Genomic DNA, 27,629 nt, shown 5'->3' on the forward strand with positions numbered 1-27,629 from the left:
ATTAACAACTATAGGTCACCGTACGGCCTTCAAGAAAAAACAAAGCCCATTCCGCATAGTCAGCTATAAAAGGTCCCGAAATGACAAATGTAAACCAATTCAAACGAGAAAACTAACGGACTTCTTTTGTAAAGAAATAATAACGCTCTAAAAAAAATGTGCGTCCTAAACGTGTTATAGATTACTTTTCTCGAGAACGCACAAACCCAACAAAAATGCCAGGGAGAAAAATTTTGAGCTATATAAACAATCGGGATTTGAAAGAGAAAGAAAAAAATCATCTACGGTCAAATTTGCTTGAAGTGCTTTAAACCGTAACTAATTTCTTCATTCATCAAAGACACTGGTGGTAAGCGGATGGTCGTAACTTAAAGTTACGACCATCCGAAGATGGGAGACAACTCTAGGGATACATTTTTCTTTTCCGATTTTCGTGCAGTAAAAAATGTTTCAGTAAAACCGCTTGTCTCATACATACTAATCGTCAGTGCGTTGATATTGAAACAAAATTTGATACATAAAAACATTCCAATTTTCGTAAAATGATCATTCAATAATTCGAGCATGATGGTCGTAACTAAAAATACAAAAATGTTCAGGATGGTCGTAACTTAAAATTGTGATGGTCGTAACTCTTTATTAAATAGGACCTAATACGACAAGTTAATAGTTTTAAACGTGTCTTTTGTTATATGAATATATTATATGATATATTTGTGAAGTTGATTTCACTAAATGATAAAAACTAAAAGAGGTGAAGAGAGGGATACCTGTAAAGTGCGAAAGGAAAGAAAATTGGAACGAATCGAAAAAAAAAACCCAATACAAAATGAAATGACCAGTCACTGTTACTTAAAATGTAATGTATAAAATCAATCAAGAGGCAACTAATTATAAGCTGTTAAGTTTAATAACAATATAAATTCTCAAAAGTGGAGAATTCATTTTAACACACAGCTCTGGTTATGATCATTCTTAATTACGAATTTTAAAAGAAAAGGCGATTTTAACAAATTTGACATCACATAAAATAACAGTATCCTGATTTATTTTCTTTATATTTTGCATGTATTGAAAAGATAAACTTTTTAAAACCTAGTATGTACCTACTAGGTGGAATTTAAAAGAAAAATCTACAATTTAAAATTGATACTTTAAGTCGAAAGAGCATAAGTAAGGAGTCAACATAATGTTATGGGGATCGGTATCGAGACAAGACCATATCCGCGAATTCTCAGGTCCGTAATCGAATTAAACAACATACATCTTATTCTTAGCCTGGATTTTGAGAAGTCGTATTGTAATTTGGTATATATTCAAGCTGATTATAAGGTGCAAATTCGAAGTTCAGGTATAATTATTACCCGTGGTTTTAGAAAATTCTGAATACGTCGACCTATTGGTACCATGCTATCCGTTATAAATCTTTGTCTTTCTTATGGAAAATACCATGAGCCCTGGACCACACGTTTTTTATTCCCAATTCATAAAGGGAATGATGCATCCGATCTTAATAACTATCGAGGAATTACAATTACTGATTCATTGGGGAAGCCTTTTTAATAAGATACTTGATACACGTCTTTGTAAATCCTTAGATAAATATAATATCATTGATGAGAGCCAAATTTGGTTTACCAAAAAAAAAAGAAGGTAGAATGTTTGCCTGCTTTGTTGATTTCCAGAAGGCTTTTGATACTGTCATTCTCACAGGGATACAGGGATACAACTTAAGCTATTGAATATAGTTAGAGAGTATGGTAAGAGATCTCTTTAGAACTAAAGTTGGAGTAAAACAGGGAGACAATTTGAGTCCAAATTTGTTTAAAAGTTTTATAAATGAACTTCCTGATTGTGTTAAAAGTACCCCTGATCCAGCTGTTGTTTATTCACGACCAGCCTATTCTTTATTATACATATGCTGATGATCTTGCCATTTTTTCAACTTCAGCAAAAAAATGTAGATCAGGCTTATCCTAAGATTCTTTCAGAAAGACTACGCATTGAATTTTGTAAACATTTACTTGGTGTTACCAAAAGAGAAACACATTTTGCCAATCTTTCTTAACTCGGTAGATTCACTCTGTATTTTGTCATTGCAAAGTCTATGATCAGCTAGATACTGGCACAGGCTTGACAATTTTGGATCATCTTTCCACTACTAGAGGAGACATATTTAGAGTCAAAATTACTACACGAGTTAAAAAAATTCCTTCACAGTATGGATCCTTAAACTTCTTTCTAAAGAATATGGGGGTCAGCAATTCACATTGTTTACTATATGCTGATGATAATGTTTTTTTTTTTTAAATTTCAGCAGTATAGGACTTCAGCAAACAGTATTCATACATAGCTTGTAGCCAGGCTAATATTTAAAAGATAGATCTTTATGCTTCAACTCAGCGTGCTGGTCTTTTAAATCTGAGTACATTCATACAATATAAACATATAACATAAATATTATTTTCAACCTGCATATGTATGTGATAGTTGTCGCAGTACATTTAGTTCTACCTTGTAATATTATCTTAGCTACAAGGCTGGCTATAAACTACTAATATTTGATCTTACTCTTAAATTCAAAGCGTGTATCATTGTAAAATATATACCTGCATATATGTATGTAATATTTGCCGCAGTACATTTAGTTTTACCTTGTAATATTATCCTGGCTACAAGCATGTCTACAAACTACTGATATTTGATCTTACTCTTAAATTCAACGCGTGTAGCATTGTAAAAGATCTTAACCTTATTCATACTTTCTAGGTTAACACAATGTTCATTGCGACACCATGGATTAAGTTTTTATTCTGAACCAATACTTAGAACAATTGTCAATGATATACCGCAAGATCGTCATGTAATCGGTAAAAAATAAAGACAACACGATAAAAACACCAAGCATTTGTGGATTTTCATTAATCATGATTCACCAAAAGCCGAATATTTGAAAGCCAATGGTTTATAAAAACTGCAATAGCTGATAAAAAATTAAAGAAGATTGTTCAAAAATTGTACGTTCAATAATTTCATCTGCCGACATGATTGCACGAAATAAAAAGTCGTAAATAAACAAAAATCTGAAAGCAAATATTCAACAATTTTATGCCTTAACGTACAGTAAAAATATAAATAATATTCAACTCTAACATACTATTTGGCTTAATGCGAGTTGATTAGTTTTCACTGTTTCTCCTAAATGATGGTCGTTTGGAACATATCAAAAATGTATGATTGATAATACTTTAACTTAATTTCTGCATACCATTATCAGAGTAACAAATGAAATAATATTTTTTGTAGTAAACTTTATATAACAACTGAGTTTATTAACATGGTTATGCATGTGTACAGTACTTTTAAAATAGCTTGATAAAAGTTCGTCTAAATACTTGAGTTACGGTCATCTTTCAAAGTTACGACCATCTTGTGTCGGTTACGACCATCATTCAAAGTACTATAGTTGACATTACGACCATCACAAGTTAAAGTTACGACCATCATGCTCGAATTTTTGAATGACTATTGGAAAATTGGAATGATTTTATGTGTCAAATTTGGTTTCAATAAGAATGCACTCACGATATGTATATATGAGACAAGAGGTTTGACTCAAATGAACCTTTTACTGCACGAAAATCGGAAAAGAAAAACTTATCCCTAGAGTTGTCTCCCATATTCAGATGGTCGTAACTTTTAGTTACGACCATCCGCTTACCACCAGTGCAAAGAGGAAATTTAGAAAAATATGTTATCAAATCATGTCAGTACCAAAGTATTCACTATATGAGCTGATTATAACCGCGGGGCTTAAAATTTCATCGGCAGGGTTAACGACCCGGTACTAGTAAATGAAATAACACTTTATATATTATGTGCTTCCGAAAGTCTTTTCTTAATTGATCTTAATCAGAAATAATCAGACCCTAACATTTATTTTAAAGTCAGAGATGCATAAAAGTTAAATACGCGGGAAAATAATGAGCTATATGACAAAAAGCAGCCTAAAAGGACAACCAAATTCATTATTTAAGGTCAACTGTTGCGGGAGTTTAAACCTTAGTTAATTATTAATTTCTTAAGAAATCAACGAAGTACCTTCGAAAAATATGTTATAAATATAAGTCACTACCGAAGCATTGACTACGAGATTGACTACTGAACTTTTGATAAAAACGAGCATTTTAATGTTCACCAGCACCAAGAACGCTAAAACAGGCAAAACTTTTAAATGTCAATGATGAATAAATATGTCGAAAAGATACGAAAATAGGGGCCTACAAGGATGTCTGTGTTGTGAGAAATTTCCAACCATTTTGGTTTCCCCAATTAAGTCAACATTGCCTGAATGAGAAGTTTATTTAATAACCTTATACTGTTGCAATTTCTTAATTTATGAACGGAGAATTTTAGAAAAAAATAAATTAAAAAAAACCATGTCAGTGCTAAAGCATTATTAACTACTGTTAATGCTACCATCAGGAATTGAATGGTAATGACCTCAAGGTCATGAAAGCCAAAGACCTGGTAGTACCAGTTATTTTTGAATATCATGATTAATATGATATATCAATGATTTGTATGTACATGTAGTAGCAAATCCTTCGCCGCCGGAGATATGAAGATTGAAACTAAGTATTGCAATCATTGAATGTTACAATGTTCGAGTTCTAAGTTTATATATTGTTAAAATCTATTTCTTAAATCTGATGAAGAAGAGCAGATTTGTCTTCATAATATCAAAATCCGGGTAGGACTGTTATTAACACTTGTCCACTTGAGACTAAAGTAAAGATAATCTTACTTTCCGGATTTAGCGCCACTCCGATTTGGCTTCAGTCAATTCCCTGTATAATCAATACTTCCGGGAGATATGTGTCAACACGAAAATAAATAGAGTACAAGTTTTTGTTTGGGTATTCGAATAAATCAGACATGGCAAACATTTTCATAGCTGGGTTTGGAGTTTTAAGTGTTTTATGTGCAGCTTTATTCCTGTATACAAGAACTGCAGTTCCGACAATCAGTGATGCAGCATTTAAACAGTTCCAGCGTGTCTACCTTGTCGTTTATATGCTTGCAATGGGTGAGTGCACAAAATAGGTAAAACAGAAATTTGACACAGCTTCACAAATCGATATTTAATAAGTTGGAAAGCTTATATGTCTTTTAAAATTTAGATATAAAGATGGGTGTGGTAGCATCAATTCAGAGAATAATTGTTAAAATTGGTTCATTTATAATAAATAAAAAATAGTACATGTATATAATTTGCAGGTTTGGAAAGATCTCATAAATAGGTATAATGTATCCCAAAACCTGTCTCAATGTTCAGTGATGAAGACATACACTTTTGATTTCAAGGCATGAGGCAGGCATTACCTGTGAAAGGGGACGAAGTCTGTATGAATTATTTTTTTTTGTAACTTCAAAATCTGTTAAAAAAGAAACGGAAATACTGAAACATTTCCAATTTTGGTTCTGTTGTCAGGGATTTTACTTGTGACGTTATTTAAGTTTGACATCATGTTCAATGTGAACAAAGAAACGCGAACAGGTTACGTTTATTCATATCAAAGATAAAGAATCATTAAAAATGAAATTGGTATTGTGTCCCTTGAGTTCCTATATTTTACTAGACTACTTAAAGTCTCATGAAAACAAGAACAGAAGAAGGAAGTAGATTTCTGCATTCTGCGCAAATGCAGGATTAAAAAAAGTGACCCAAAAAAGTTAATGATTTTGAGTTCATTAGTACAATGAAAATTTAAACCCGAAATTTTTTTAATTGATTTTTCTACTGTATTGGGGAACTTCGTCCCCTTACTTATTATAATATTCAGATAAACATGGCAAATGATAGCATTTTTACCCAAAAGTGGGTCTCATTGGGTTCTAAGCGTGATGCAGGATTGCAAATTTTTGTAACGTGTAAGTCAAATTATTATGCTGTGAAAACGGGAAATGAAGTCTAGCGGGATACAGGAAATTACAAAAAAATGAGAATTGCTTACGTACATAGTGTAAGCGTGATGCATGAATCTGAAAAAACAGTAAGCAGGATCTGGGTTCAGAACCCCCCAATGAAACCCCCCCATTGACCATGGCATGCCAAAGACACCATGACCATGATGACTGAAATATCAACTTGCTAAAAGGCTTTAAGGTTATATATAGTCTTGAAAAAGTAGGTTTTTGAAGGTGATTATCTTTGTATTCATTTCTCTCTTGAACCATATTGTATTATAGGGGTAAATGTTGGTTGTCTTTAAAGTCATTACATAAATGAAGAAATATAAAAACCCAAGTCTTTTTTATTTTTGTAAATTGGAACCCCATTTTGGGTGTAATACCCATATTTAAGGATAGTACCTATTTATAAGGATCTTCCCCAATTTGATAAGGCTAACCAAAAAGGGTATGTTTTAAAGCAATGTTGTGGGTTCCACCTTTTATTTATAAGGAAAGAAATAAGGATATATATTTTGTTGCTCTGTTTGTTTACCCTTGAGGTAAATGAGAAACTTGCAGTTTTGAAAAAAACTGTTAAAATTTACCAAAAGGTCCAAATAAAAACTTAAGGGTATGTATTTATGGGCATGAAATAGGCAGTGGCAGATCCATCTTACATGTACATGACAGTGATGTCTTATTGCCATGCTACATTTTGATAGTCAAATGTACATATGTGTGGGAAATTGTTTATATATACTCCTTTATGATCTAAAATTTGGTACAAGTTGATAAACAACTGGAACAGGTATTTAGGTGCCAAAGATAGACAGGAAAATTGAAAAAATAGGGATTCACTATATATATAATACAAATGTATAGATTTTCTAACTAGTTTTATTGCCCATTTACTACTGCATGAGGATCTCATGATCATGAATTCTACTGATTTACATGTTCATTGTATGGTGCAGATGAGATTTATACAGCCTACAATGGCCTTGAGAGAAAAAAAAATAGGCAGACACATACTAATGCAATATTTGGGGAAATTTAATTTGAAGTTGGCCTGTCATGCCTGTAGATATGACTTTTATAGGCCAGAGAGCAATTTTTAGAAGCCGTAGCTGCTCTGTGGTTCAGCGTGAAGACTGCCAATGCATAGCTTCTTACATTTTCAAAAAACCTAAGCAGAAACAAATATTTGATAAATTTTACTTTCACAGTGAATATGATTTTGGTATTGTATTCTATCTTGACTCCTTGAAAAATTGTTTGTTGAAACCATTTAGGCAACAGATTTCATGACCAAGTTGTAGGATTTATGCATATTTCGTTAAAATTCCATGTACATTTGTACTAGGATGTTGGATTTATAGATTAAATGTACAAAGTAGTTTTGTAAGGTATACATAATGACAATACAATCCTTTTTAAATATTTACTTTACTTAGGACATAAATTGAATTTGATATTCAATTCAAAATTAAAAATTTATATGCTTAACATAAATAAATTAATTGAAGTGAGGAGTCTAAAAAGAATAACGTTTTCCTTTAAATAATTTCACAAATCATTTGTTTATATATACAAGAAATTACTTCCATAAATCTTATTATGTTGCCTTTTAGCTAGACATATTATTTTTTTTAACATTTTAAGTCGTGTTAAGTTGTATACATGTAGCTGAAAGCTAATGAAATCTAAAAAGTAACAGGCATATGTATATTTTGTGCCACGATTAATCTTTGCATACATCATTACTGTCATGTAGTACCAGAAATGTCTTAATTTACACATAACTTTGAAATTATCAGCATTTATTTAATTTTAAGTCACTATAAATTATTTGTTTGCGTAACTATGCTGTGAATCTTTGTTTTATCTGCAACAAAGCTATCTTTACAAGTGAAATGACTGACAAATTTACAAGTTACCTATAGTCTACTTTAAAGTTATTATGTCTAGTGTTCAGAGTTATTTTGATTTTTGGTCTAAAGTATGACCACAAAATTATGGACAGTATCCTCTGTTTGCACCAAAAATTAGTATATTTCGATCAATGGTACTGGCATAAAACTTTGCATATTTGGCAAATTATATTGATTTAAACTGATTGAACATTTGTAATTCTTTAAACATTTAAATTCATGGTTTTCATGTACCCACGAATCCATGAAAATTGTTTTCTAATGATATATATGGAATCCACAGTAAAGTTCTTCTCTTGATCAATGTTTGACACTATTTGTGATCTTCTACAACAATGGTAGGTTTTCCTAAGTCAAACTCGATTTTTCTTGAAATTTCAGAGTTAAAACATATGCAAACTACTGACTAATTCAATTGAATATATGCTTAATTTTGATAGGTTTTCAGTCAAATTTTGAAGTTGAAAATTTATTGTATGACATATTTATAAGAACACATTGAACAATGTGTTTCAATTTATTGGTGCAATTGATATCATTGAAAAAATAGACAGTAGCTGAATTGTTAGTTTGTTTTACTTTGTAACAGTAATGTGTTCAAATTGATTGGAGCCACAATTTTTGAGCTTCAAATGTATAATATTTTATACAATACTTTTTATTTTGAAAAATGGTGAACCAACACCTGAAGTGGTCATCGTGCGGTTGGGTAATACTTTTTATTTAATGATTTGCACAGTAGGATGTTTCATTGTATCTAATACACCTATAAGTTGTATTCATTATTGATATAACAATTTATTACTAATTTACATATATAAACAGGCTTTAATTGATTTAATGCTACATTGTACTCTAGATGCCGGTGACAGATGTATATAAAGCAAATATAAAAATTACAGCCATGTTGATCACTTCGACTTTAAAATTAACAGAATCATGAATATTTAAAAATATTCAAATATTCCAAAGGTTAAACATTAAATCAAGAAACTGTTGCAATGTACATGTAACATTGTATTTAGGTGCGTTTCTTTGACTATCTTTTTTTTTTATAATCTCTGAACTTAAAATGTTTTTCCAAAAACACTTCATTGAGAAAAGACCAAATATATTGAGTTGGTGTTAGCAAATTCATGCAACTTCCATTCTAATCAATCAATCCAATTTTTGATAACCAAATATGTTGATTTAAACATGGTCGCTATGTATCTTTAGAATAAATTGAAATGCCTTGATAACTACCTGTATTATAAATGTCTGCAAATGTAGAATCCATACATCTCCTCCTTTTCTTTTATTTTTCCAGGATTTGAAATTTGAATACAATAAATGCTCTACCTAGAACTTTATAATTATACAAGACTTAATTCTTTCATGTCAGTGGCGTAGGCAGTGTTGAAATGATGTGGATGCCAAAAATTTTTGGGACCATTTTATGCATATTTTTTTTCTGACATTTTCCCCGTATGCGGGTGTCCTCCCCTAGAATTAATCCGACACTGACTAAATTTTTGTTAAATTTCAAAATACCCACTAATAGATATTTTATTTCCAACACCCAATCCTATATATTCGACAACTCAAACTCAGACCAATTACAGCGTAACATCTGTATATGATACTTCAGAATATAGAACCGAATTGACCCTCCTTTCCTGGAATTTGAGCCTCGGAATGGGGTTTTTGATTACTTATCTTGAAATGTTGCAGGGGACATGGAAATACTGGTTGTCCGTCTGTCCAGTCTTGTTATCACTGTCATGTGAACAATTTTTGCCATTTTTGTGAAGTAAATTTATATCATTAGCAATGTCTTTGACACTTGCAAAAATAATCTTAACCAATTATGCCCCTTGGAAATATAAAATTATAATGGAAATCCCATTGCATTTGTTCTGAAGCACTTATTTCTCGAGATATTAATTATTTTTTATTTAATGCCCTTGTATCTGGGAAAGATAAAATATGTGCAATGCGGGGACATTGGGACTCTTTTCATTTATTGAAAATAAAATTAATATTTGTACTAGATGGAAAGGATATTTCTAAGCCCAGGAATGATAAAACTCCATGATCACGGGAAACGACATCAGGGTATGATGTTGGAAGTTGTTAACATTGATATGTCATCGCTCTGCTGGGCTCCATTTCAGACCAAACATGTCCGCATGTCTACGTATCATTATCGTCTGCGCCTGCTGTAGCTGACGACGCGCTACGACATAGACTTTTAATGATTTTCTGCAATTTAACCATCATGTTACATAAACTACACATACTGTTTCGGAAATGATTAGACACTTTTCTCATATCCCTGCACATGTTACATTCGGATACCACCATGTGTATCTGCTGTAAACACTGTCACATGTAATTTATATATAATTATTTAAAAAACATTTTACATTTTTTTGGTCAAAATGATGTGGCTGCTAAGCATCTGAGCATACATGCAAGCTACGCCACTGCATGTCATACTCAATATTATAGATAACAAATATCTTGTTTTACATTTTTCTTGTCGTATACGTTTCCAACACATGGCAGGATTGATCAAATGAAACACCAACCATAATCCAAATTGTGTTATACAACAAGAAAAACATTATGTATTATCTGATTTATATACCATAATTTTGATCTTTATTATAACATTTTGTCCAAAACTCTTTTTAAACGATTTTTTTGATTTGTAAGATGTGGTTTAACAAAAGGGATATGATACTTTTTTGTTGTTATCTAAGACAGAACTATGCATGCTTCTACTTTATTAGCCCTTTAATTATTGTTGCCTATGTTACAAGGTTGTGTTTTAACCTTGACAAAAAATGTAAAGTATAATTAAATAGTCGGTGACTTTAAAAAATATTGTTGTATACATTTAATTAATTTTAACTGCTATTATTGAAAATGGTCTTATTAGTAAAGCTTTTGTCCTATAGCTATCCGTCATGTTTGAACTAGAACATTGAACTAAACATTACCATAAAAACATGCTCACCAAAGTGATATTTGATAAGTTCTTTCACCACAAAGAATCATACAAAACATCCATAAATAAGTCATAGGATATATAAGAATAAAGAATAAAGAATGGATATACTATTTTGTATGATGTTTTTATATTCAAATAAAATGTTGATATCCCACCCTATGGTCTTCGTATAAGAATTGAATGGATGACAATTGCTGACCAGACAAGAAATCTTGGCTGTCCATGTACAGCTACATATTTTAACATTCGGTAAATAGCTGATGAGACCAGTTTTTCTGCTATCTTCCTTTAATGACAAAACAAATAAAGACTTTCTTTGCTTATTGCTATCATATCATTTAATTTTAAAAGTCAATAAATGATCTTATATTGTAGCCTTGGCATTATTTAAATGTCATGGATAGCAAATCCAGTCATATGTGACTATGTCTGTTATTTTTATATGGAAATAAAATTTGATATGAGTACTTTGCAATATATGTCAGCCAATCCAAATTATGGATTCTAATGAAACATAACTGTAACTGCAAATTTAGAAATTATTGCGAGGTTTTTATTATTGTGAATAATCTGACTGTGTGAGTATCAGAATAATAAGAAATCACATTCTGATATCTAATAAGATATTTTTATGCAATTTTTCTGAAAATCACAATGATGCATTTTTGTCCATTCTTCAAAAATCGCAATAATAAATGCACACAATAATTGCTGCAATTACAGTTATTATTTATCTATAAATTGATTATTTTTTTAGACTTCTGAAAGATTTACATTTTTTCTGTTGATAGCAAATGAAGTCATTTGTTGGTTATATTTTATAACTGCATTAATTAGATTTGGAATTATTATTTAATTTGGCTGTACAGACCAGGCAAAAGTAACAAGTCCTGTGCAGGGCACAGACCAGGTGATGAATTTATATCTGTGCGTTATACAGACCAAGTAATAATATATATATGGAATTAAAATATGATATTAGAGTGCCTTGTGATCAATGTCAGCCAATCCAAATTATGGATTCTAATTAAACATACATGTAATGTAATTATTGATTCATAAGTTGAATTTTGTTTAGACTTTTAATAAAAGGCTTACATTTTTCTTTCTTTTAGCTGGTGACTGGTTACAAGGACCTCATGTGTATGCTTTGTATGATAGTTATGGGATGACGACACACCAGATTGAAGTCCTGTTTGTTGCAGGCTTTGGATCCAGTATGATATTTGGAACAATAGTTGGCTCAATAGCTGATAAGTTGTAAGGATTTTCTATCACAGACATTTGTTGTTTGTTTTTACTATAATTCTCTCCAATACTTTACATACCAGTATTTGGAATTTCAAACTATAAGTCTTAAGTGTACATGATAACAAGTTAGTTTAGAAACATATGATCTGTAAACTGAAATTGGTATCAGACCCTTATAAGTTATATTGCACAATTTTGTTTTACCTGTATCATTTTCAATGCTATCCTTTCTGCTAAAGTCAGTTTGGTTTGAACTACTTGAGATAGATCAATGATGTTCTCTATATTAAAAGTTGCACAGCTATCAGTACATTTTGCAAATATATTTTTACGTAAAATCAGGCATAAATTTTTATAATGGAACATAACCATAAAGGAAAACAAAAAGATGTGGAACATGTAAAATATTCCTTACAATCCAATATATTAGATCCACTCCATCATGCATAAAGGGTGTTTTCAAAATTAGTTTTTATACATAACAATATAAACAAACCTCACCATTATCATACAATCACAACTCTGTTTAACAGCTGTCTGTATACCTATCATTTTCTTCATTTTCTGTTTACAGTGGCAGAAGAAATAACGCTATTATTTATGGAATACTGTATGGTGGAGCTTGTATTACAAAGGTAGGATGTTCTTTAAGGCCACTAGCGCAAGCTTTACTTCAAAATTGTTTTGTTAATACTAGATATTTACTTTTAGGTTTAGTGCTTGCCAAGAACCTACTGTAGACATGTTTCTTCTTGGTGTTGAAATTTCTGCTGAATTGGCCCCTAGAATGTAACATTTTTGCACCAACCTTGACTTAGGATTACACATATTTATTTCATATAATAACTGAAAAACATGGCACAAAGAACAAAGTAAGCTTTTCATATTGTCTGAAACAAACATAGAAATTGAAACTTTTTCTTTTTATATTCTTTATATAGAATTGATATTTGTCAAACCGATGGTTATGAGATACTGGATTGTTTGTATTTCAGCATTTTAACAGTTTTTGGGTCCTGATGTTAGGACGTCTGCTTGGAGGTATTGCCACTTCAATCCTGTACAGTGCTTTTGAATCCTGGATGATATATGAACATACCAAGGTAAATTATTGCATTTTATATTATATTTGAAATGTAACCTTTTGGTTAAAAAAATACTGTCCAATTAAATAAATATTCCAAATGTTGTTGAAAGAAAAATACACAGAAATTAATTTGAGGTTCTTTTTTTTTTAGCTCACCTGGCCCGAAGGGCCAAGTGAGCTTTTCTCATCACTTGGCGTCCGGCGTCCGTCGTCGTCGTCCGTCGTCGTCGTCCGTCGTCGTCGTCCGTCGTTAACTTTTACAAAAATCTTCTCCTCTGAAACTACTGGACCAAATTAAACCAAACTTGGCCACAATCATCATTGGGGTATCTAGTTTAAAAATTGTGTCCGGTGACCCGCCCAACCAACCAAGATGGCCGCCATGGCTAAAAATAGAACATAGGGGTAAAATGCAGTTTTTGGCTTATAACTCAAAAACCAAAGCATTTAGAGCAAATCTGACATGGGGTAAAATTGTTCATCAGATTAAGATCTATCTGCCCTGAAATTTTCAGATGAATCAGACAACCCGTTGGTAGGTTGCTGCCCCTGAATTGGTAATTTTGAGAAAATTTTGCTGTTTTTGGTTATTATCTTGAATATTATTATAGATAGAGATAAACTGTGAACAGCAAAAATGTTCAACAAAGTAAGATCTACAAATAAGTCAACCTGACCAAAATGGTCTGTTGACCCCTTTAGAAGTTATTGCCCTTTATAGTCAATTTTTAACCATTTTTCGTAAATCTTAGTTATCTTTTACAAAAATCTTCTCTGAAAATACTGGACCAAATTAAACCAAACTTGGCCACAATCATCATTGGGGTATCTCAATTAAAAATTGTGTCCGGTGATCCGGCCAACCAACCAAGATGGCCGCCATGGCTAAAAATAGAACATAGGGGGTAAAATGCAGTTTTTGGCTTATCACTCAAAAACCGAAGCATTTAGAGCAAATCTGACATGTAGTAAAATTGTTTATCAGGTCAAGATCTATCTGCCCTGAAATTTTGAGATGAATCGGACAACTCGTTGATAGGTTGCTGCCCCTGAATTGGTAATTTTAAGGAAATTTTGCTGTTTTTGGTTATTATCTTGAATATTATTATAGATAGAGATAAACTGTAAACAGCAAAAATGTTCAGCTAAGTAAGATCTACAAATAAGTCAGCATGACCAAAATGGTCTGTTGACCCCTTTAGGAGTTATTGCCCTTTATAGTCAATTTTTAACCATTTTTCGTAAATCTTAGTTATCTTTTACAAAAATCTTCTCCTCTGAAACTACTGGACCAAATTAAACCAAACTTGGCCACAATCATCATTGGGGTATCTAGTTTAAAAATTGTGTCCGGTGACCCGGCCAACCAATCAAGATGGCCGCCATGGCTAAAAATAGAACATAGGGGTAAAATGCAGTTTTTGGCTTATCACCCAAAAACCAAAGCATTTAGAGCAAATCTGACATGTGGTAAAATTGCTTATCAGGTCAAGATCTATCTGCAACAACAAAAGAAAGAGAGTTTTTAACGACCTCAGCTGGCTATACAACCCTTGCACAATCAACTGAATTTTGCAGAAATCATTAATAGGATAGATTGCCCTTATATGATAATTTTTTATTACCTTTTTGTTTTTTTTTGGCAAAGTGGGGGGGGGGGGGGTGTTGCGCAACAACAAAACTACTTCACAACTTTCTCATTACTTTGCATTTCTTGTTAGATAAATTTTACAAAAATTCTCCCCTTAAACAACTGTTGAATTTAAACAAACTTGGTTTAAATCACCACTAGGATATCCAGGGACCACTGTGTATGATGACCCTGCCTGCCCACATGGCTGAAATAAAGCATAGGTTTCAAATGCACTTTTTAGTATTATATCTCTGAAACTAAACGACAGTACAACAGTTGCATTTATCATGTAACAATTGTAAATAAAAATATCAGGTGAGCGACACAGGGTCCTTGGACCCTCTAGTTTAATATATATATAAATGTATTATTAGATACACAGTTAGTATTTAAAAACAAATTTGATTACTTAACAAAACGTATGTAGAACATAATGGAACTTTCTTTATTTCAATTGTTGATTTAGAGTTTTTGTTGGGTGTAAATATGAAGTAAACATAATTTTATTTTACAGCGAGGTTTTGAGCAGGAATCTTTGGGAACAGTATTCAGTCATGCAGTACTAGGAAACTCCTTAGTAGCCATTGTAGCTGGTTTGGTGGCACAATTCTTTGCAGACAGATTTGGATTTGTGTAAGTATCAAGAATTCCCATCTGATTTTATTGTCAGCAGGAAATTGCAAGCTACATAGTGACATATAACTGTATGTCATTTTGAATGGAATGAAAATGTTTTTTCAATGCATAAAAATGTAGCTGAGAAGAAAAGGGGGAGGGGGGGGTAAAGATTAAAAATGCAAACATTTTTAAACTGACAACAAACAATTTTATATTGTATATTTTTCTGTCAAAAATATTTTGGAAGCCTGTGCAATCAGTATTATGGACATTGCCATTGCTATATTCTGCCAGTATTTCTTTTAATGATATTTAATTTTGTTTATCTATTTCAGTGCACCATTTGATGTGGCATTAACAGTTTTAATGATCATGACAGTTAGTGAATTTAGTTTATCTATTTCAGTGCACCATTTGATGTGGCCTTAACAGTTTTAATGATCATGACAGTTATAGTTGTGTTCACATGGACAGAAAACTATGGTGATAGAACTACAAATATTGGACACAGTTTTTCTGAAGCCTGGAAATCTATCAAAACAGGTGGGTTCTCTTCCCTGTTGATATGTAGTACATGTATTATTAAAACAAAGTTTTGTTTGTGTTCTTCTTAACAGAAATCTATGAAATCAAATGAAAATTTACAAAAAAGTCACTTAAACCATACTTGCAAACAAAATTAGAAATAGTCCTTTGAAGATTTGATTGCTTTTAATTGTTGTTTGCTTTACATTCTCTTTAGATATTTAATGGGTATTAGAACGGAGAGAGATTTTAAGTTAACACATTTTTCATTGTAAGCAAGGATAGATCTTTAAATTGGTCTAAGTTATATCTCTTATTAAATATTTTAAAATACTTTAATTCTTTAACATAATTTATTATATAGTACTCCTTCATTGGTGTACACAATTATTTTTGTCCTCAAAATGCCAATGTCAGTCTATGAAAAATGAAGTTGAATTAGTTATATTTAATATTTTATAAACTAATTTTTATTTCAGATCCAAAGATATTATGTTTAGGAATGATCCAATCCTTGTTTGAAGGATCTATGTATATATTTGTACTGGAATGGACCCCAGCCCTTACTCCATCAGAGTCCAGTACAACATCTGAAAAAATACCTCATGGTCATATATTTGCTGGTTTTATGGTATGTCATATGAATAAGATAAAAGGTGTTGGGTAGATATAATATTTAAAGGACAACATGAAAACTCAACAACATCTAGAGCTTACAAAATATTCTATTAAATCACTTAAAAGCATAAAACTACAAAAGTTAAGAATAAATTGAACAGAGACTTCCAAGATCTGCCATCAGAAAATTCCACAAATGACAGAAAACCTCTGATGAAGTTCCTGAATTGGGACAAGCACATAATCTTACATCTAGTTTTTTTTGGAACTCATCATCCACTTTTAATATTATTCAGTGGAGTTAAAGTACATAAAAAATGACACGCTATCAAAATCATTTCTCAGTGATTTTCAATGTAATTGATTTTTTATAGGTATCCATCATGATAGGGTCATCATTATTTAAGTTACTGTCAAAATATTCATCTCCAGAATCTTTCATGAGGTAAGTTAAGTTATCTGAGATTGAAAATATGTTTATTCATTAGATTAGTATGTGACCAAACTCGGAAAACTAAACACCATATCACTATTTGTCCCCAATTGCTGGACATCACACAGGTCGGTAAAATTTTGACGCTACAATAGAAAACTGATTGTTGTATGAAGTCAAGCTGGACAGATTCTCAGGTCAGCCGGGAATAGCGATAAGGTCCATTGATGGGAGTATACCTACTACCAATATTTTAGTGGAACATGCTGTATAAGCTGAATGATACATGAGCGTTATACAAATGTATTCAAAATGACATTTAATGCCCTAGGAAATAAAAGTTTGCTATTAATATTATGATTATAAAAGAATGAGAGGTTCTCTTTGTTTATTGATTCTTTAACAGTACATGTATTTGATTTAATGGGATAAAAGTATAAACTTAAAAAAAAATTGCCTTCATTACTTAACATTTCTTTAAAGATTGAAATTTGTATATATACTGTTTCTTCTATCTGATTGAATACTCGTCCTGAACATATATGAAATATTTGCCACTGGAGTTAAGCAACCAACAATCAATTAATCAATCTGATTGAATAGAGTTATTAAATTTATTTCTGTTGGTATAATATAAGCCTTTATTTTTTTCCAGATTTGTATTAGTAGTAGCATCAGCATCATTAGCCACACCCATCATTTTTAAAGGCGTAAGTAATACCCGATGAATATCTAAAGGCAAAAATGACATACCATCACTAAGACACCCTTTTTTTTTTAGGGGTTAGAATAACTTTATGTTTTGCATAGAAAAAAGTTTAATTTCAATATCTGCTTTTTAAGAGACATACAATTACCCTTTCAAATAAACTAGTTCTCTCTAATTATCATGGTATTCAACATTTTTTTATCCTGTCTTATTGTAAAGGTTTAAATGCCACTAAACATCACAGAAATCAAAGAAAAAGGAGAAGATATCAAACATACCAAAACTACATTAAAAAAAGAAGGATGAGAGAACAAATGAGTATTCACAATCCATCATAAAACAAGGAGCCAGTGATGTCATTTGTGTGGTTAAAATATTTTGTTTAACCAAGTGTAGACATTTGTAAAAGTTTATGATAAGCTATACATGCATTGGCAAGATATGTTTTTGTTGAAAGCTAACTGATTTGAAGAATTATGATTGATTTCATTTCCAGAATCAATTGGTAGTATTTATTGGTTTCTTGGTATTTGAGTGCTGTGTAGGAATATTTTGGCCATCTCTAGGGCAGATGAGAGGCAAATATGTACCAGAAGAAAGTAAGTGATTTTCAATAATATTTTCATTTTAACTTAATAAAATTGTTTATTATAAAAATAAGATAAGGTGATATGATTGTAGATGAGACAACTCTACACCATAGACCAAATTACACAAAAGTTAACAACTTTTAGGTCACTGTATGGTTTATTTAATAAGTTTAGCCGTTTGTAACTAGGTCTTAGTGATTTTTTGTCAATCATAAACACTATAACATCAAGTAAGATATTGGATAAAATTAGTGAATATGATTGTGCTAAATATGATACAGTTATCACTATATTTCATACCCAGTGATTTTATACTGACATAACTTCTGTAAAAAGTAAACTAATTTATATTTTTATTTTCCAGCCAGAGCCACCATAATGAACTTCTTTAGAATTCCATTGAACATGATAGTAGTTGCCATTTTACTTCAGGTGAGAAAACAATTTTATATTTTATATATAACCTTGACCTTCAGAATTCTAATTTTTATTTTATTCAATTCATAGCATAGGGAATTATTTTGAAGAAATATTTGAATGTTTTAAATTCTGGTAAGAATTATAAACTTAAGTTTTAATTTCAGTAAACAAGATTGTCAGATTGATAGTTTGACAGTAAGACATTTGAACAATAGTAACATAATTATTCAGTATGAGATGACACATACAGTTGCTTTAAACCATTTATATATACAAATAAATTAATCAGTCGGCTAAAAGAGCATTTTCTAGATAGTTTAATTTTGAATGATCAGTGGTCAAAATGTTTATGTTCATTATAAAAATAAATAATTTGCGTTGTTTTTTAAAAGATAAAAATTTAAAAATGTTTTCCCTTTTTTTTTTAGAATTTACAAATGAAGGTGATATTCCAGTGCTGTGTAGGATTTCTATTTTTAGCTGCATTGTCACAGCAATGGCTATTCAGGTATGAATCATATGTGATAGACTTTTTTGTGCTGCCATTATGGAAAGCTTTCACTGTTGCTTATTGGTAGTAGATAGATTTTCTCTAGAATCTAATTTAATGTCGGTGTTTTATTTGAAATGTTGGTTAAATTTAAAAAAAAAAAAGCATGGCACTCATAGAGGGATAATAGCTTACAATTACATAGTCAATTATGTTGTGTGTTGAGAAACACATCATCAAAAATGACTTTCTATTCTTTTGGTAACCTGTGTTAGAAAAAGTCTGTAGTCAATTTCACCAAAAAACTTACGACTAAGATTGATAGTAAGTATACTGAATTATTCATGACTTACAACAAATCTTAGTCTTAAGTTTTTTTGTGAAATTGACTCCTGGAAGTTGGTGTTTCAACGTGAAATAATAGTATGCCATAGAATAATGCTTACTTAATATGTCAATTGATAGTGTAACTAAGAACCCTTGATAGTGGCCTCAAATCTATTAATTTTAGTATCATACTTATGTTTAGGGACTCTTGGATACTGTTTGAATTTAATATTATGGACTCAGCTCAACTTTATAATGTAACATTTTTCAAAGCACTTGTGCAATCTTATTCTATTGTGTACACACAGTAAGAATATAGCATTCATTTACAGGAATTATTTGTTAATTAAACAGAGCTAGTAGGTATACTTAACAAATTGGATCCATGTTGAGATTTCCAATGTAGAATACCAGTATACTGTAAAAAGCTGTTCATTTTAGCATTCTGTACTCAAGAATTTGGTTTTCCAGGCAGGTTTAATTATAAAAGTACTTCAAGCTAGAAATGGTGGAAAATAATGTATCCATAATGTTTGTTAACATTACTAAAGTGTTTTTATTAACAAAATTCAAGAATTTGCAAGGCAAAATGGGGGTCTTTACATATATGTGGTCGATGTTCAGCTTCTTGCAGTACCCTTGGTTCCGACCCACTGCCCTATCTCAAAATCCTACTTTTTAATTTGTCAGCCTCCCTTTAGTCTCTTCTTTCAAAATGTTTGAGTTTTTGAGGGTGAAAAGGTTTTTTTTTTGCTTTACTATATGTATCTTTATTTTTTGGGTAGTATGTATAACTTCAAAATAAATGCAATTTTGAGGCTTTGAAATGTTTAAAATGCTTTGGACATAAAAAGTATTTAGGTAAAAAATAAGGGGACAATTATTGGACACTAATTAGGGGTTAAGGGAGAGCAGCATGCATATTCTCACCTGGTGAACTGTGAAAACCTTGCTCTAATCAGGATGAACATGAATATTTTGTCCATCAATTGTGGAAATAAATGAGAACAATAGAGGAAAACAAATTTCTCACATCAAAGACATCTAAATAGATTTGGTGAAATTGAAAAGTTGAAAAGGAATATTATGTCAGGAAAAATGCTCCCTCGTCATTAAGAAAGCAGACTTTTCTTGCTTCTGTAGTGTATAACTATTTATTTCATGTGGAATTATGGGAGATGCATGTATGTTGTATTTTTATTAATCTGGTCATCATTTTAAGAATGTGTTGGATATTGTCAAGTAGACTGGACAAACAAATTGTTTCCATGTTTAAACTTTCAGAAGTACTAACCTTCATTATTCTGTAGACATTTATGGCCAATATTTGATCACCATTCTTTCTTGTGATACAGGTTGTACCAGGATATTAATTACTATTCTTGCAAAACAGATTGACAAATACTAAAATGGTAAACATAAGTAGGCATCCAATGTGTCCATAACTCTAACAGCATGTGTTGCAATACAGACTGACTAAAAGTTGAATTAGCATCAAATATGTGTACATAGCTCTTGCATCATGTGTTACAATACAGACTGACTAGAATTAAAATGTAATACCTTATAGCAGGTTATTTTGCAAGAATAAATTTTTGCGGATAGAACAAAATCGCCAAAATAAATCCAACCAATTTAAAAGTGTACATGCAAAGATATTGATAAAACTTTTGAATCCGCCAAAATAATAACCGTCAAAATATTTCGTATACCTTATTCAAGAAAAATCGAGAAATTTACCTGCTATACAGTATTCCAGAGCCATGCAGGCTTCCCTTTCTTGTCCAAAAATTTACAGCATTAACAATACAATTAGACTGGAAAAAAAACAAAGTATCAGTATACTTTATACTGGCAGGCATCCTCAATGTGTTCTCTAACTCAACTGATAAGATAACAAAACTGATTTACTCTTATTGTTACCAGTGTTATGTGTAAACTCAGCTGTTATTGATATTCTCAAATTTTGAAAACATTTTGCACTCTTACCAAATTTGGTGTTATTGCCCCATGGGTTGAAGAAGACCTTTGGCAGTCACAAGGTCAAAAGTCAAGGTCACAACAGCAGTTGATAGAATAAATTTGGAACAAAATGTTGTTTCCAGGTTACATCTTTTGAACAGTGTATACAACATTCACCTATCTTGAGAATGCCCATTGGAATGATCCAAGAGCCCTGTTGATATTACTGGTCAGTTGGTCAAAGGTTAAGGTCACAATACATATTTTCATTATTGAAGATAGATTTTCAGCAGGACATCCCTCCAATCTATGCTTTACCATTTCTGACATTTGTATTGAATAACATTTGACTTTTATTATTTATCTTTCAAAACTTTCACAAATTTTTTGTGTTAAAGATTGTGCTGTAAGTCATTTAGTTGTTAGTTGCTATTATTATATACTAGATAATGAAAATGTTGTATATAAAAGAGCTGGTATATGATATTTCATGAAGAGGAGAAGGTACAATTTGAAACTTATTTTGACCCTTTGAATTTACATTAAAAAAAACATATGATTCAAACTAGAAAAATTTAGAAATAAAAAAGTATAATTTTGGGCCAACTTGGCCTTAAAAATATTATGTACCTTCTGCTTTGTGACAATTTTTTCATTTTAAAAGAAGCCTATAAATCTACTGATAATTGCAGATACTATTGCATATGATATCATAGGGTGGAAGAATATCTTTTAGCATATTTTAATCTTTCTTTTTTATTGGAATGTGTATACTTGGTGCTTTAGTTATTATAACAAGCTAAGGCTAGGCTTTTATTCACTAAGCTATTTATTTTCCTTTCCCATGTTAAACAGGCCAAACCATTAGCAAAAACTACATTACTAAAATCTGACTTTTTTGTGTACCAAAGTTTTAAAGACTGTGTGTGTTATTTGGATTGAGTCCCATGTTCTACAGAATTAATATGTGTTGTTCAGTAGAACATCTGCATGTTATTGGAATGGGCATAGCTAACATTGATGTGGTTAACATACCATCAAACCTGTTTGTGAAGAAAATATAACTTCTTTCAATAGACCTTCATTCTGCTTGTAGAATTTTTCTATATACTAATTTATAGCTCAGAAAATTGAAATGTCTCCATCTTATCAAAAAAGAAAGGAAAAGAGGAGAAATAGAAAATTATAATTTCTGTTAAAAAATGGTCTCAACCTACAGGTTTGATTGTATTTTTCAGTATGGTAAAATCTGTGAATCCTGGAAGTAGTGTTATTAAAGCTTGAGTTAAAAGGTATTGTTGTGTGACCCTTACTAGTTAATGTCTTAGGGCTCATTGATACTTTGAATCAACTTTTTTATAATAGTAATATGTGAAAAAGGGGACATTCGCAGAAGTAAAGTCAGTGAATTTATACTGGTTTTGAAAGGAGGTCAATGTCGATGTAACATCAATCAAACTAGCAAGAATGTCTCCTTATAAGACATTTAGATGTCAATTTTATTATAAAGAAGTGCAAACACCTAACGGCCAGCTCATAATTGTCCAGATATTAGAGAAGTTGTGAATAATTTCATAAGAGAGGGCCAAATCTAATAATGACATTTCAGGTGAAATCATTGCATGAATGTTTTATGATTTATCATGTGACGGTAGCTTCTAAAGCATCAATGAGCCTTTGTGTTACAGCACAACCTAATAGTGCAAAAATATATCTGTGTAAGGTTAGGCAAATTAATATAACACCTCCATATTATATATATATTAATTAATATACTCATTGATATCTATATGATTTACTATAGAAAACAAAGCTTAAGTCAGATGTTGCCATAGTAAAATAAACTCTTGTCATTTCATTGATTAAATGTTTTCAAATATTGTCTGGATGACATAATTTTATGCATGGCCTGCTAAGATAAACTTGCTAGAGTTTCAAAATATTTTCAATTTTTAAACCAACATTGTGGATTTTATTATGATAAGAAGAGAATTTATTTACGAGTATCTGGACATTTTAAACAACAAAAAGTAATTTTATTAGATGATATTTAAATTTCTAACTGAAATCAAAGAAATTCATATGTTAACAATTTTTGTATCTGAGAAATACCAATTTATGTACATTTACTGATGTAAACACCCTGTCACATGCCTGAAGGAGATACAGTTTGCTCAACCCTAATTGTATGCAAACTACAAATAATTTTCCATTTTCATTTTACATGTTTACACTTAGTATATAAAACCAGTAAGAGAAATGAATAACAATGTAATAATTTTTACAGACATAAAAAATAAACTATAAGATTTAAAAGTCCTTAAAATCATTTATTTATTTCTCTAATAATTCTTTAACGGAAATGTTTTTTTCAATAGGTATGCAGTATCTCATTCTTTCAGAGTATGACTAGTTGTATGAAACTAAATAATAGCTCTGCATAACTTATATTGTTTGTATCTTAATCCTACTAACATATAGTTTGTATTACTGTGTAAAAGCTCAAGTATGATCATCTTTTTCATATTTTCAATAATGTATTGTGCTTTCTGAATGTTGTCATACTCCTTCTTTTGATTTATTAATCTTTAATTCTGAGGAAATAGAAAAAAAGGATGAAATGTTTAAAAAAAGCTATCTTTAGTTGCTAATTTCAGTAGTTTAAAAAACCAAAAACAAAATAACAGAAATGTTATCATCATGTATCTGCAAATATCTGTACATTTGTATTTGGTTTGTTTTTATAACTAGGCCATCTATGTGCTTAATAAAATTATAGGAAATATCTAATACTAAAAGCTGAATTTATTTTTAATTTGATTTCTTTTTTTAGTGTGCATAAGTCAGAATCTCAGAAACCAGTAATAAAAGGAGGAGTGTTAATGAGACCAGGTGGTACACCATCAGAGGAGAAAGTTCCAATAGAAGAAAAGGAGCCACTTGTTTAGATCGTCTATTGATATTATAAAGTGATTCTGAGGGTTATCGTATTATGGTGTTCTGAATGTATTTCTTATTTGTTGTTGTTTAAAAGATATTATTATGAAATTTATTTTTGTATAATGAATATTAAAAATATTTATAAGTTGCACGACATTGAAGGTTGAAAAATGTAAATTATCAGTACAATCTGCTGTTCTAAGTATTGTCAAACTATTTTGATTTATAACTTTTATAAATGAAAGGTAAGAAATGAATAATAAAAATATTATAAAAAGTCATGGAAATTTTGTTTTCTACCTTTTAGTCTAATGATTTGATAAGATTAATGTACAAAATTATGTACAATATTTTGCATAAGGCTTAGTACCTTGAAGGTTAGTACAAAAAATGTACCTATTTATACATACAGCCAGTCATATGACTATGTTAATGCCTTAATATTATAAATGAGACATACCACAAATTTATCTGTTTTGACATGCAAAACCTTGAGACCATACTTTTTTCTAATTAAGAAAAATAATGTACCATTTTTCATTTGTGACTTTGTCCTAAAATTATTTGATAGTTTCTCTCAGTAGACTGTAGATTTTTAAGTGCACTCTCTGTAGACTGCAGACTGTTAAGTGCACTCTCAGTAGACTGCTGATTGTTAAGTGTACATTTCTCTTTGAATAAGAATGAATGATAAATCTCTCTTTTTTTCCCCCCTTAAATTTGAAGATTGAAAATGTAATAAAATTCCATTCTCAATTTTATTTCAACTGTATATCAAATAATATCCTTTAGATGATCATTTTTTGAGGTTTTAAAAACAGTTGCAAAAAAAAAAAAAAAGAATTTCATGCATTTTTAATAGTCAGTATATTATAATGTTGTTACAAATATTTTAAACATTTTACACATGTTATTCAAAGTCCCCCTATAATTTAAATTTCTATTTATATAATCATGATTACATTTGAATCATAGTAATCAACAATGATTTGTTGAACATAAGATAATATAGTTTATGTGATATTTGTATTTTTTGTATATTTTTTTGTATTGTTTTTGAGTTCATTAGATAAATTTATGGTTTGTTGTAAATTAAGAGGAGTACTAAGTATGTATTTTTGCACTTAGAGTTTAGAGAAGTATTATTACTTTGCATTTTCCCTCTCAAATTTCAATATTAGAAACTATCTATTCACTAGATTCTATTTTTCATATTTGTTTTTATTGAGAACTGTTAAAATTTGTGAATTCATTAGTGAGCCACATTTCAGGTAGTAAAGTAAAATTATGACGTGTATGAAAAATACAACAATAGTGAAATATAAAATAGGAGTTTTGATTTAATATAGTAATTTTCTTTAACCAATTAGCATTTGTTATAATACCGACTGTGCGAGACCCTTATGGGTAGTTAACGTCGTTAAACACGTTAAAAGAAGTTCTTATAAAATGTACTAGGATTTCGGTGGCTGGGTTGTTTAAGTAATTAATCTGCAGTCCTACTTAGCCTGTCAACACTGAGAACGTGAGTTGAAGCCCCGCTCATGTTGTGTGCATTTCACTCGTAATTTGATTGACTAGAAAGTTTTCCTGCTGAAGGTTGGTGGTTTTTTCCTGGTACACTGTCTTCATCTACATATGAAAACTGGCTGTCATGATATATCCCACGGTGCTGAAAGTGGGATACTTTCAACATCAATCAATCGATCTGAATATATACAGTTTTTTTTTTTATTAAATAGAAATACATGTAGTACATTTTTTAAAGTCAAATCTTCAAAAACAAACTATTTATTCAAAACAGTTATTTTTTCAGTTGTAGATTAATTGAGACCTTATTCATATTTTCACTGCACATTTATTTGATTGTTATCAAGTTGAATAAAAGCAAAGACTAGGAGAGAATATGCCCACTAGTGTAAACCAAGTTTTTTCACACCTTTGATGATTCGATAAATAGTGTGAATAACAATAAACTTGAATCATTAATTGAAATATAAAACATCAAGAAAAAAAAAATCTGTGAAGTCAGTCAGACATATTGAAGTGAAATAAAGTATCTGAGAAAATAAGCTGGTTTACAGGTTTAAATGGAGGAAACTTTTTCTCGGTATATAGCATAAAAAATCTTGATTGAGGAAAAACTCACTGAAATGTGGCACCTTTACTTAATGATTTTATATATATATATATAAATAATTCAATAACAGTTTAAAATTTTTATCACATTAAATAAGATTTTGTTGTTTGATTTTGAGTCAATTACAGTTGAAATTATAGATAAAAAGTTTTTGAGTGCTTTTTGCATCAATTAGACGGAAGGAAATATTGTGTTCTATTTCTAAACATGGCAATTTCAATCTTTGATTTTATAGTTGTAAATAAATTTTTCCAATTCTGCATTTTTGGAAGGGGAAAACATATTTGCAGCTGCAAAATCTATGATTGACTCTAGTATTTATATAAATTGCAGTTATTCATATTCTAATGTAATTGTTTAATTCTAATGTAATTGCCTGCTAAATGAAATTTTCTGTAAATTAAAATTTCATGAGTATTCGACCTAGAAAATTGTGAGTTTACCCTCCCCTCAACACATACTGGGTCATCCTTTCAAAAATCTCATTTAGAAAAGAATTGCATTAGAATAAAATATTGTTGTAAGTTGCATTAACTACCAGTTTTGTTTGAAGTCCTGTATTTTAACAAATGATTTCTGATGCAAGGAGAGAGACCTCAGTAGCCTTTTCGAGGCAATATAAAAGGGTGGTGTATTCACTAGTGAAGTTGAAAGACTTTTTTTTTAAAATCAAGTGTTGTAATAGTTTATACTAGATTCAACCAAAAGGCATTATTTGAAAGCCATTTCATTAAATTGCAAAAGTTTCAAAACTATAGATGGCTACCTGTTATATATCAATGTAGAATTGTATTTTTTTACAACAAGAAAATATTGTTTAAGATGATGTTAATGTTATGAATTCATTTGGGAAAAAATAAAATTGGAGCTTGTTATATTTTGGTAATTTGAATTACTATGGAGTTGATAAACTATTTTCTGCATGAAAACCTATGAATGTTCCCTCAACATGAGGCTATCTATTGTCATGTTCCTCATGTTTAATTTGCATTTTAGCTCAAA

At 30.6% G+C, this 27,629-nt stretch overlaps 1 protein-coding gene across 2 annotated transcripts; it reads left to right on the forward strand.

The window, feature by feature from the left end:
* Nucleotides 1-4,856: 4,856 nt before the first annotated feature.
* Nucleotides 4,857-27,502, forward strand: LOC143045302 (molybdate-anion transporter-like). Of its 2 annotated transcripts, XM_076217740.1 has the most exons (14): nucleotides 4,857-5,089; nucleotides 12,000-12,144; nucleotides 12,710-12,770; nucleotides 13,131-13,238; nucleotides 15,370-15,488; nucleotides 15,880-16,016; nucleotides 16,478-16,629; nucleotides 16,991-17,061; nucleotides 17,705-17,759; nucleotides 18,255-18,357; nucleotides 18,713-18,780; nucleotides 19,197-19,276; nucleotides 22,786-22,839; nucleotides 24,381-27,502. In XM_076217740.1, the coding sequence occupies exons 1-13, from the start codon at nucleotides 4,939-4,941 to the stop codon at nucleotides 22,829-22,831; spliced, it is 1,296 nt and encodes a 431-aa protein (XP_076073855.1). In that variant the 5' UTR covers nucleotides 4,857-4,938; the 3' UTR covers nucleotides 22,832-22,839; nucleotides 24,381-27,502. The 2 variants fall into 2 exon arrangements, with proteins under 2 accessions (XP_076073855.1, XP_076073847.1); XM_076217732.1 differs by lacking the exon at nucleotides 22,786-22,839.
* Nucleotides 27,503-27,629: the final 127 nt, after the last annotated feature.

This window comes from Mytilus galloprovincialis, chromosome 1 (genome assembly GCF_965363235.1).
Source record: "Mytilus galloprovincialis chromosome 1, xbMytGall1.hap1.1, whole genome shotgun sequence".
Taxonomy (NCBI): Eukaryota; Metazoa; Mollusca; class Bivalvia; order Mytilida; family Mytilidae; genus Mytilus; species Mytilus galloprovincialis.

Excerpts from the sequence above, each read along its gene's own strand:
- LOC143045302 (XM_076217732.1), top strand. The coding sequence starts at position 4,939 with ATGGCAAACATTTTCATAGCTGGGTTTGGAGTTTTAAGTGTTTTATGT. Across the intron at positions 12,771-13,130 it reads GTGGAGCTTGTATTACAAAG|CATTTTAACAGTTTTTGGGT; the intron begins GTAGGATGTTCT and ends TTTGTATTTCAG. Across the intron at positions 18,781-19,196 it reads TAGTTGCCATTTTACTTCAG|AATTTACAAATGAAGGTGAT; the intron begins GTGAGAAAACAA and ends TTTTTTTTTTAG.